The sequence below is a fragment of the Macaca mulatta genome, chromosome 1 (genome assembly GCF_049350105.2).
Source record: "Macaca mulatta isolate MMU2019108-1 chromosome 1, T2T-MMU8v2.0, whole genome shotgun sequence".
Lineage (NCBI taxonomy): Eukaryota > Metazoa > Chordata > Mammalia > Primates > Cercopithecidae > Macaca > Macaca mulatta.
In genome coordinates, this window is record NC_133406.1 from 237,178,537 (window position 1) to 237,190,693 (window position 12,157).

General features: G+C 63.0%; 1 protein-coding gene across 23 annotated transcripts in view; it reads left to right on the forward strand.

The window, feature by feature from the left end:
- MEGF6 (multiple EGF like domains 6) overlaps window positions 1–12,157 on the forward strand; it is a 123,240-nt gene that overhangs the window by 7,624 nt on the left and 103,459 nt on the right. For all 23 annotated transcript variants that reach the window (XM_077978631.1, XM_077978538.1, XM_077978549.1 and 20 more), the window contains exons 2-3: window positions 1,507–1,641; window positions 8,470–8,579. In XM_077978631.1, the coding sequence (XP_077834757.1) occupies window positions 1,507–1,641; window positions 8,470–8,579 (245 nt within the window). The remainder of the gene's footprint in view (window positions 1–1,506; window positions 1,642–8,469; window positions 8,580–12,157) is intronic.

Below are 12,157 nucleotides of genomic sequence, written 5' to 3' on the forward strand. Positions count from 1 at the left end.
CGTGGGTGGGCAGCTGGAGGCCAGGGTCCCTCCTCTGTGCCACAGCTGCCTGGTGGAGCCCCTGCTGTCCCAGCTGGTGAGGCCCTGCCATTTGCTGCTCTCAGCTTGGCGCCGCTGTGCTGGGTCTGTGCTTTCTGGATTTGTTCAGCACAAGGGGGTGGGCTGAAGTCAGAGGGGACACAGGGCTTCCCACACAGCACGAGCCCCAGGAAAGAGGAAAAATATAGTCCTCCATCGCGAGAGCCTCCATCTGGGGGTGGCTGGCCTGGGGCCAGGGTGGCTGGACGGGGCGGGCAGTCTCTGAGTGCTGAGCCAGGGTCCGGCCCACCAGGCGGCGGGTTAGGGGCTCCTGGTGAGGCCTGGGCAGAGGGCGGTACCGAGCCTGGACAATATTCCTGGTGGAGTGGGGACCTCTGATGAGGGGCTGGGGAACCCCTGCCACCTGCTTGCCCCCAGCAGGTGGGAGGGGTTCTGGCGGGATCTGCCAGGCTTGCTGCACCTGAGGCTGGAGGGGAGACACCGGCCCACACCAGGTGTGCCTGGCCCTGGTTCTAGGTAGCAAGCCCAGAGCTGGGAGAGCAGGACAAACTTCTTCTTTCCACTGAGGCCCCCCAGACATAACCTGACTCAGTGGGACACGAGCGTTGGAGCCTTGTCCTCTCCCCTCAAATTTGCTTCTGTAGAGGGAGCCCTCCTCACCCCTCGGTCAGGGTAGGCCAGGGGTGAACCCCTGCTCGGGGGGTGCTGGCCCGTGTGGCCGTCTTTGGAGGGTCCCTCCCTCTGACCCTTCCCCCTGAAGGGTCTGAGTCCTTTCTCCACCTGCTCCGAGCCCGGTGGGGTCTGGATGGCTGGCTTAGGGCACCTGTCCCTGGCGTGTTCCCCTCCCCTGGTTTATGCAGGCTCTGGGCTGGAGAGGCCTTGGAGGGGACCTGAAGGAGCTTGGCAGGGATGGGCCTGGGGTTTTCACCTCCTCCTCTGAGAGCAAACACTCACCAGTGTGAGTAATATGATGCCGGGGAGCCACTGACTTCACAGCGAATGGGCCCGTGTTCACCTCACCTTGCCGTGGGCGAATTCCTGCTCAGCCGTGTGCCCCAGCAGCATCAGGGCTTGGGACATCTCTGAAGCAAGGCGGGGAGGGCTGGGGTGGAGGGGACAGATGGGTCTGGGCTTGGTCCTGAATTCTGGACCAGGCGTGACTGTGCCTCGAGGCTACGGTTCCTGTCTGTTGAGGCAGCGTCATTGGTGGTTGTGTCCTGAGGTCTTGGAGGACCAGGAGCCACGCTGTAGCCCATGCATAGGGATGTGTCGGTCATCTTGCCTTTTCCCCTGAGCTCCTGTGCCCTCAAGCCTGGGAGAGTGGCATGGGCACTGTGCTGTGGAGGCCTGGCCATGGGTCTGGACCTCACTCCAGATGGGCTGGCACCCAAAGCTGGGGGTGCAGGAGGGGTGGGTGCTGCCGGCTAGGGGTGGCCGAGGCGCTGACTCTCTATGTCTCTGTTCCAGGCCCCACGTGTGTGCTGAGCAGGAGCTGACCCTGGTGGGCCGCCGCCAGCCGTGTGTGCAGGCCTTCAGCCACACGGTGCCGGTGTGGAAGGCTGGCTGTGGGTGGCAGGCGTGGTGCGTGGGCCATGAGCGGAGGTAGGTGCAGGGGCCCCAGGGGCCATGTTGGGGGAGGGGCTCTGTTCACACAGAGGGCAGCACTGACCACCTGGGAGCTGGGCAGCTGAGGCTGGGACTCCGTCCTGGTCCCGGGGCCACGCGGACCCCTGCCTGAAGCCCTCATCTGAACCTGAGGCCTCTCCCACCCTCCGGGTGAGGCTGCCATGGGGCTACTCAGATGCTGTAGCCCTCACCTGTTTAGCCAAGCACCTGGCCCAGGAGGATGCTGGCCACGCAGGAGGGGGAGAGTGGTCTCAGCCTGCCAGGGGCCCGGCGGGAGACGGCTGCTGCTTGGCCCTAGGGTCTTGTTCCCAAACACACGTGAAACTTTTTATTGCTCAAGATTTTATTTCAACACCGAACTTGAGTGCCTGTGCACACCTCTCCCCTTTTATAGCCTCAGGCTCTGCAGAGCCAGCCCCACTGCAGAGTGGGTTGTGTGGGGAACTGGCAGCCACCCCATGTCAGGTGGAGGGTTTCCGTGTGTCTGGGGGAGGGAAGGCAGGAACGCGTTCTCAGATAAGAGTGTGGCTTGGCTTCTCAGCCTGGGACCTGTGGAGGAGCTGAGGCCCTGCTCTGTGCTGCTCTCGTGGGCGTGAGGTCCACGCGGGACACCTGCATCTGCTGTGCCCACTCGAGGGGCCCCAGCAGCTTTCCAGTCAATGTGTGTTTGCTGTGCAATTCAGGCGTGTTCAGAGTAGAGGAGAAAAGAACCGTTAAGCAATAATGGCGGTTTTCACTCAGGGACGGTTCTGTCTTGCTACCCCGGGACAGTGGAGATGGGGAGTCAGGTTTGGTGACAGGTGAGCTGGGCAGGTTGAGGGGCCAGGGATGCTGCTCAGCATCTGCAACATGCAGGACAAGCCCCCAGACAGATGACCCAGCCCAGTGCAGCAGGGCTGAGGCTTAGGGACCCTGAGCCCCCAAACAAGAGATCTCAGGAGGGCTGAGGTTCATTGGCCCTGAGCAAAAAGAAGAAGAAAGCTCCTCTCATTGTTTTCCCCAAAATAGCAGCTTTCAGTCTATCCTGACTGTCATCCGTGTGTGGACGCGGGCCCGTCCCATGGGTGTAACGTGTGTGTGGACGCGGGCCCGTCCCGTGGGTGTAACGCGTGCGTGGACGCGGGCCCGTCCCGTGGGTGTAATGCCTGTCCTGTGGACGCGGGCCCGTCCCGTGGATGTAATGTGTGCGCGGACGCGGGCCCGTCCCGTGGATGTAATGTGTGCGCGGACGCGGGCCCGTCCCGTGGATGTAATGTGTGCGCGGACGCGGGCCCGTCCCGTGGATGTAATGTGTGCGCGGACGCGGGCCCGTCCCGTGGATGTAATGTGTGCGCGGACGCGGGCCCGTCCCGTGGATGTAATGTGTGCGCGGACGCGGGCCCGTCCCGTGGATGTAATGTGTGCGCGGACGCGGGCCCGTCCCGTGGGTGTAATGCGTGCGTGGACTCGGGCCCGTCCTGTGGGTGTAATGTGTGCGTGGATACCGGTGGATTTACTTGTGGGAATTTGGTCTCCTCAGCCAGGTCTCCCGTCAACAGCTCGTGGTGGAAGAGCTCCGTTTCTGGAAGCAGCCAGAAGCCACCTGAGCGCAGGGCTGGAGAGTCCTGGTGGCCCGGCTGAGGAAGTCCCCCTGCCGTGGGGGTGAGATGTCTCCGTCGCGGTCTCCAGCTGGCCTCAAGGCAGGGTGGGAGCAGTGTTGCTGATGTACCAAGTTCCTCAGCCTCCTGGCAAGGCACTGGGGGCAGCCGTGGACAAAGTCCCCCTGCCTGGAGGCCTCCGGCAGGGATCCCCTCCTGGCATCACCCAATGCAGGGTGTCCGGGCCTCTTCGCCAACGCTCCCTCCCGAAAGGTGGCCGTTCTGCCCCAAGGTCCCAGGCTTGTCACTGGGGAGGGGCTGACGTCCACCTCCGAGGACTCTGGGCTGTTCTCACCTGGCCCCCACTCCTGGGGGAACCAGAGGCCTCTTCCCACCCTGGTGCTGGGGGATGGGCGTCTCGTGTGCTTTACTGGAACCAGCCCCAAGTGAAGTGGTGACACACGGCCCGGGCCCCTGTCCCTTTGGGATGCTCCTGGGGCTGTTCATGTGCACAGGGTGCTCCCAAATCCCACGTTTCCTCTTTGTGTCCCCTCCCAAGCCTCTGGGGGCTGAATCCAGCTGTGCAACCTTGGGGGAGTCTCCTCAGATGCCCGGTCCAGACGTCACTCCACGCGGCGAGACTTTGGGTCGAGACTGGCCTGGGGCCTGCTCCCTTCATCCCTCCCAAGAGCCAGCCCTGTCTCCCGACCTCTGGCTCCCGCCTGTCCTCTTTCAGAGCGTTGCTTCTCCTCCTCTGGCATCAGGAGTCCCTGTCCCTAACCCTGACCCCTTGCCCGTTTGCCCTCGAGCCCCCAGTGCTTACGACCAGATTCCCAACTCGCTGTGGAACTGGTGGGGACCCCAGCATCCCAGCTGGGCTCTGGGTGGCATCATGGAGGTGGGCACAGGCCAGTCTTCCTGCGCCCACGGGGACAGCTCTGCCACGCAGCGGACGCCTGGGTATGTGTGACTGGGCTCAGCAAGGGCAGGGCTGCTCGTTGGCTTGGCCACCATTCAGCCGGGGCACTGAGCAGTCGAGGCCCCTGGATTCTGGGGAGATGCAGGGAAGGAGGCCCGGGCTGCCCTTAGGAGGACGCAGAGGGGCGAGGGCTGGGCAGGCCTCTGGCATTGCAGCCCAGGCCGGGGCAGCTGAGGCAGGACCCCAGAGCACCGTGGCACTGAGGGGTGACTCAGGGGTTAGCTGGTGTCGTGGGAGGCTCGTGGTTTCATCACTGGCTCCACCCCTACCAGCGTGGCGACCTCAGCCTCCTTTTTCTCACCCGTGAACTGAGCTGACAGTGTCTCCTGTACCTGGGGTCGTGCCTGTCACAGCCTCACCCTTTCTGGGCTGCCTGGCACAGACTGGGGCTCAGAAATAGGGTGCGCATGTGCAGAACAGCCCCAGCAGGGCAGGGGTCAGGGGCTGGCCTGGGCTTCCGCAGGCCCTGGAGTGAGGAGCAAGCATGAGTGCTGGCAGGCAGGGCACCATGCTCGCCCCTCAGCCTCTACACACCTCCATCTGCCTCCTCGCCAGCTGGCCGAGACTGCCACCAAGTCCTCCACCATCACGTGGCTGGGTGGCTGGTAATTCCCAGGTGGTTGGAGCAGGGTGCAGGGTGGCTGAGAGCCGAGGGCGAGAGGCAGCAACTGCGCACCCCACAGCCTGAGGGCACCCTGGCTTGCCTGGTGCAGGGTCACCGTCCTGCCCTGGACAGACAAGGAGACGCCTCCTCTCCTGATTTCTAGGGGGAGAGGCCAGCAGGCTGGATGAGCCCCAGTAGGGTGGGAATCTGCTGTAGCCTCAGTTTCCCCACCTGGCTCACAGCAGCGGTGAGGATCAGATGAGCCCCCTCCCCGGGCTGGCCCCGAAGTGGCTGTGTTGTGGTAGCTGCAGTCAGAAGGGCAGCGGGCATCAGCCCCTCGTCTGCCTTGTGGGCTGTGGAGCCTGCTGCCAGCCTCAGGCAGGGCCGCAGGGTGATGGGTGCTCCAGCTCGGCCCAGAGTAGGTGAGGCTGTGAGTATAGCTGAGAGAGCGCCTGGGTGTTCAGGGGTCTTGCTCTCAGCCCCCTCAGTGGGTACTTCCCCGATAAACCCAGCCGGGGGCCCCTGTGAATAAAGGGGCTTCTGCCCTCTGAGGAGCAAGGTCCCTGAGAAGGAAGGGGTGGGGGAGGGGCTCTGAGGGTGGAGCTGCCGCTCAGGTCCCTCCGGCCAGGCCCACACTCCCTGAGCGGTGGCCTCCACTGTGAGCTGGTAGCGCCAGAAGGCAGAGAAGTGGGCACCTGGGGGCGGCCTCATTACCACGACGACCCCTGCCCTGCGGGCACCAGCTCCCCAGCGTTGGAGTCCATGTGAGCTGGTGCTGGCTGCAGGGGAATGAAGGGCTGGTCTTCACGGGGGCTGCAGGGGAAGGAAGATCTGGTTTTCACGGGGGCTGTAAGGGCAGCAAGGGTCATTCCCTTTCGGGGGTATGGAGGGGGTGGTCAGTGGCCCGGGGAAGCAGCACGTAGCCCGGCACCATTGCAGCCCGGGAGAGGGAATAAATATTTACCATGCACAGGCCCAAACACTCTCAGCTCTGCCAAATATTGTTCACTGCGGTGGTCGGTTTCTGTCCGGGCAAGTGGTTTCATGTCCTGCCAAGACGGGGTTTGCGAGGCGCTCCCAGAGCGTCTCTGCAGTGCGCGTGCATGAGCCCACGCTTCCGGGAAGCGGCCGCCCGCCGGCCCCTGGCCCCGCTTGTTTGTTGGGTCAGGGTTCCCAGGGCCCACCTCCGGCCTCCCATGCAGCAGCCCCGGCAAGCTGCGGGTGTTTCGTTACCCAGAGATGGCAGCCTGGCTGCCCCGGCCGCTCCCAGAGGCTCAAGGGCCCTTGATCCCAGGCTGTTGGCTGGGCCCCTGGTCACCGCCCCTGCAGACAGCGGCAGAGATGGGGGAGGGTGGCTGGCTGTGGGGTCTGCAGGCTGCGGGGCAGGCCCGGGGCGGCTGCATCTTCTACTCCTTCGTTTTCTCTTCCTGTGTCTGTCTGTCTCGCCTCTGTCCCTGTCTGCCTCTCTCTCCGTCCTCCCGCTGCGCACATCCACGTGAGCTGTTGTCCTTGCAAACACAAAGGCCTCAGAGCCCTGGGACCCGTGGGCCTGTGCCACGCAGAGAGCTGTGCGAGAGTCTCCTGCCACTGCTGCAGTGAGCCCTGGAACCAGGTGGCTTCAAAGCAGCAGGGCTTTGTTCTCTCCCAGCTCCAGAGGCCGGAAGTCTGAGATCAAGGTGCGGGCAGGCTGGACCCCTGCAGGGGCTCTGAGGGGGCGTCTGTTGCAGCCCCCAGCTTCTGCTGCCGGCGTCTGGGAGTGCCTTGGCTTGTGGCCGCCACTTCTGTCTCTGCCTTCCTCTTCACACAGCCATCCCCTGTGCCCGCGTCCAAATTTCCCTCTTCTTATAAGGACGCCAGTCACTGGATTAGGGCCTCCCATCCCCTGTGAATGACCTCATCTTAACTTGATTGCAGGTGAAGCAAAGACCTTATTTCCAAGAAGTAAGGTCACATCTGGGTGGGCCTGAATTTGTGTGGACATTAGTCACTGCAGAACAAGCAGCGGGAGACAGGGCGTCCGGGTGGGCAGGTGGCACAGGTGGCCGTCTGTCTTGCTGGTCCTTGCTAGAGTGAGGGTGGAGGCTGCTTGGGCAGCGGAGGGGTGAGGACCCAGGCGTCAGGGTGGCTCCCCGGGGAAGGACGGCAGGGTTGGTGGGCAGGTCCTGGGGTTGATGTGGCCCATGCTCTGAGGAAGCAGGAAAGAAGCTTCCTCGAGAGGCAGCGAACCTTCCAGAAGGCAGAGGAGTAGGCACCCGTGTGGCAGAGGCCTTGTTCCCCTGATGACCCCAGCCCTGCATGAATGAGCTCTCTGGTGGCAGTGGAGCCTGTGTGAGCTGGTGGTGGCTGCAGGGCAATGAGGGGTCGGTCCTCACAGGGGCTGCGGGGTCTGCAGGCGCACCAGTCCTCTCCAAGGGTCGTTCACTTTAGGGGCCATGGAGCGGGTGGTTGGCGACCTATGGGGGCAGCTTGAGTTGGAAGAGTCCCAGGCAAGGAGGAATTGAGACTTAGGAGCCCCGGGCCGGGGGTGTGATGGTGGGAGGCTTGCTGGGGCTGCTTGGGCTGGGGTGCCCCCACCTCCCACCCTCCCTCTGCTCAGGGCGAGTCCCAGAGTGGCAGAGGCAGGCCCCTTGCCAAATGCTCTGCCAAGACTTTCCATGCAGGGGGCTGGTGATGCCCGCAGGAGCAGGGTGGAGACAGGGGCTGGGCAGGGGATGGCGCAGGGTGTCCTGAGGTGACCGGGCTTTGTGGGCTGCACGGTGTTGGTGGCCTGGGGCAGCCTCTGGACTTGGGGAGGGGGATGGCGTGTTCTCTGGGTAGCTGGGGTCTCTCTGGCTGTGGGCACCTTCTCCCGCTGGCTGGGTTGGGCTGCCCATTCCCTACCATTTTCTGCTCAGCCTTAGTGACAGCCCCAGCCCGTCCCGTCCGAGCAGGAGCCAGCCTGTGGACCAAGGCTGCCCTGGCCACACTGCCCCCGGGAAGCCCTCCCTGCCTGCCCGCTATGGCATCTCCTCTCTGACCTGGGCCCACACAAGTCTTCCTGCTGCTCCCCATAACCACTTCTTCCAGGGCCCCTCTGTCTCCCCAGCTCAGCTTTGTCCTCCTAGGTGTAGGGGTCGGTGGCCATGGCACCTGTGTGTGGGGCTCCTACTGGGGCCATCTGCTTCACTGGTGGACTGAGAGTATGGAGTCTGAACTGGCACCTCCCGTGTCTGGCACAGCCCACCCAGCCCCGGGCACCACGGGCCCACTTGGCTCCATCCCAGAAGCCATTCTGGCTCCAGGGCTAGGCACTCTCTAGGCACTGAGAGCCAGGTGAGCGGTGAGATGCGCATCCCAATGCCAGCCTGGAGCCAGGACCACCGTGGGGAGGGAAGAGGCAGTGGGGTAGTGTGTTCCCGGGTTGCATGCAGCACAAGGCCACTGTCACTGGCTCCAGCACGGCCCCTGCTGCCTCCATGCTGCCCCCTCATTCAGAGGAACCTGGCTGGGCATTAGCATCAGCCACCCCACTTGAGAACCGTGATTCCACAGCCTGTGCAGCTGGGAACCCGGCTGACGCAGAGTCAGTCTCCCCAGGGGTGAGTGAGAGCCAAGTACAGCCGGTCCTGCGATGGTAAGCACTTCCCTTCTCTCTTTCTTTCTAGAACTGTCTACTACATGGGCTACAGGCAGGTGTATACCACGGAGACCCGGACCGTGCTCAGGTGCTGCCGAGGGTGGATGCAGCAGCCCGGCGAGCAGGGCTGCCTCTCGGGTGAGTGCCGCCTGCGCCTCCCTGCCCTCCCCTCCACCTCCACCGCAGATGACTCAGTAGAGTCATGAATCTGCGCCCGGCCTGGTGGGGATCGCCCTTCCACGGCAACACGAGCGACGCAGGGGCCACTCGCTCAGCAACGCCGCTTGCCAAAGGCTGCAAAAGCAACCTCAGCCGAGGCTGGCAGAGCTGTGGAAAGAGAGCTGGGGCCGGGTGGGGTCAGTCCACTTTGCTGGCTCTTCCAGAGGACGGGAGCCTGCCATTGGTAGAGTGTCTGAGGGTATCCTGGGGGCACGCATTGGTGTCTGTGGGTTCATGTACCCCTGAGCCTAGTTCGGGGTTCACCTGCCACACCACGCTCACCCCCGGCTCCCTGAGTCCCTCTCCCTGCCCCATTTCCCTATACCATGTTCTCCCAAGGCCAATCTGGGCCGGGTGGCAGGCCTCAGCCTCCATGGGTGTGAGGGAGCCGCTCCTTCCTCTCTCTGTATGTAACCAGCACAATTCGAGAGGCCCATGCTGCATACAACCTGACCCGGGCAGGTGCTGGGGTGCTGGGTCTCGGAGGTGCGGGCCCAGGACTGGAATTGGGTGGTCTGAGCTGAGTGGGCGGCTCTCAAGCCTCTGGTTTGTGAAAGGACTGGCGTTCACAGCTACAGAGGTGTTTGGGAAGAGTTTCAGGCATGGGGACAGGAGTCCCGCAGGTGCAGCTGCCTGGGCAAAGGGGTCAGTGTCCCCCGCTGGGAGGGGTCGGCACAGAGGTCGTGGGACCCTGTCCCATAAAGCTGGCCTCCACTAAAACATTGAGGTGGCATCCTGCCAGTGAGGGGCACCATTGAGGTGGCATCCTGCCAGTGAGGGACAGGCTATGCCATGGAGTGTGGCAGAGAGTCACGCACTCCCCACATTTTTATTTTTATTTTTTACTTTTTATGTTTATTTATTTTATTTTATTTTTTTGAGAAGGAGTCTCGCTCTGTCGCCCAGGCTGGAGTGCTGTGGCCAGATCTCAGCTCACTGCAAGCTCCGCCTCCCGGGTTCCCGCCATTCTCCTGCCTCAGCCTCCCGAGTAGCTGGGACTACAGGCGCCCGCCACCTCGCCCGGCTAGTTTTTTTATTTTTTTAGTAGAGACAGGGTTTCACCGTGTTAGCCAGGATGGTCTCGATCTCCTGACCTCGTGATCTGCCCGTCTCGGCCTCCCAAAGTGCTGGGATTACAGGCTTGAGCCCCCGCGCCCGGCCTTATGTTTATTTTTTAGAGGCAGCGTCTCACTCTGTCAACCAGGCTGGAGTGCAGTGGCACCATCACAGCTCACTGTAGCCTCAAAATCCTGAGATCAAGCGATCCTCCCAGCTTAGCCTCCCAAGTAGCTGAGACTGCAGGTGTGCACCACCACGCTGAATAGTTATTGTATTTTTTGTGGAGACAGGGTCTCACCATGTCGCCCAGGCTGGTCTTGAGCTCCTACGCTCAAGCAATCTTTCCACCTCGGCCTTCCAAAGTGCTGGGATTACAGGTGTGAGCCGCCATGTCTGGCCAACACTCCCCACATCGAGGGTTAACGGGCAGCGGGCTCCCCCGGACTCCGGTGACAGGAACAGAACCCAGCTGTAGGGGTCTTTATGGCAGGTAGTTGCCTGGAGCCGCAGGGGCTCTTCTCACACAGGAAGCGTGCAGACTGCAAACCAGGGCTGAAGTTGCCCGTCCTGGCTTGAGCTCCGGCAGGAAAAGGGGAAGAGAAGGGATGATGGCCGTGTTTTTCCATTAGAGGAAGTGGATAATTCTCTTCAGGAAGGGAGGAGAGTAACAAGGAAGAAGGAGGCGACGGGGCCTCTGCTGGCAGCAGGGAGGGGGTTGCTGGCCAGGCGCCCCTCGGAGGGGGTCCCAGCCTCCGCCGTCACTGATGGCGCCTGAGCTGTGCCCTGTTTCTCTGCTCCTGTCGTCTGGGAGGAACAAAGGGGTCTTTTTAGTGGGGAGGGGGCAGACATCAAAGCCAAGGTTCCCCTGAGTTTCCACTCTGAGGCAGGGATTCTGGGGCCTGCCCAAGGGGATTCTAATAATGGGGCGAAACAACAGGCAGCTTGGAGCAGGGTGGGGGCGGGGAGGGGAAATGGGGCTGCCAGTCCGAGTCCCCAGGTTTATGGGGGGAGAGCGGGCTTTTTGCTCCCAGGGGGGACTTGAAGGCCCAGCTGCATGGATGGCTGGGGCGGGGCTAGGGGTGTCCCTGGGCCTGGGGTCCTAGGTGGGGCAGGGGCGGAGAGCCTGGGCAGGGAAGGCAACTGCAGGTAGACGTGTGCGCGGCCGTGTTCCCCCGAAGCCGTCCCCTCTGAGCCCCGAGCTGGGCTCTGGCTATCCTCGTGTACACCTTGTATTCACCTCCATCAGCAGTGATCATCTCAGAGTCAGGCTCGAGGGCCGGGCCAGTCCCTGAGGCTGCTTCAGCCTCTACCTGCTGTGGGGACATCAGGGTCTCGATGGTCCCAGCAGGGCCTAGTGAGTGTGGCCATCTCCATCACCAGCCTGGCCCAAGGTGAGCTTTGGGCCTGTCCTGCCAGCTCCGTCTGCCTGTGCCGTGGCCAGGCCCTAGGCCGCCATCCGAATATGGGACCCAGGGGCCTTAGGAGAACATGGTGGCTCTGCCCTGGCCGGGCTCTGCTGGCTGGAGTGGGGTGGAGGGCGTCTTGGCTGAGACCCTCACCAGGGCAGCCCGGGCTGGGCTGGGTGGAGGAGCTGGGCTGAGGCCGGGGGCGGGGGGCAGGGGAGGGTGGGGGTCCTGGTTGTCACGTCGGCGGGGTCCCCACACAGATCCTGGACTTGAGCTTTTCTTATTGTTTTTAAAAATTCGTTTTTAGCGCAGGATTTGCTTGTTTGTGTGTTTTGCTTTTATTTGCTTGTTTTCATGGCCCCGGGAAGCCCTGTGATCTCCTTCTCCGGCCGCTCTGTTCACCCCCACGGCTGGGTCCCGGCAAGTGAGGGAGGCGGTGGGTGGGTGGGAGTCAGTGTTCACAGGGGCTATGCCTGAGCCCCAAGGGTTGGAGGGGTGTTGCCTGGCGTGTCCCGTGCTAGCCACAGAGTCATTTGTTTATTTGGTCACTCAATTGTTTGCTGGGTTTTGGCTCAGCTGCTGCCGAGTACTGGGGGTTCGAGGACCCTGGCAGCGGGTGCTCACCCATGTGGAGCCCATGGCTGGGAGGCTGACCGTGAGTGAGCAGATGCTTCTCATGTGGCCAGGGTGTGACGAGGCCTGCAGAAGTGAGGATGGGCAAATGAAGGCCAGCGGGGGTCTAGGGGGTGGTGCTGGGGACAGCAGGAGTGTCTGGGGGGCAGCCTGGGAGCCTGGAACGTCAGAGAGGGCGCAGTGAGTCAGGGTCAGTGGGCGGCCTGGCCAAGGCTTTTTGGACTTCCCCCACCACGAGGCCTCCAGTCCAGGCAGGGAAGCCTGTAGGCCCTTCCTCAAGCTGCCCCTCTCAGGGGAGTGGGCTGCACGCCGGGACCCGCAGGCCTAGGGGCACCGTGCCAGCCTCTCTCTGGACCGGCTGCTCTCCCAGGGCCACTGTGTGAGGTGGTTGGGCCGGCT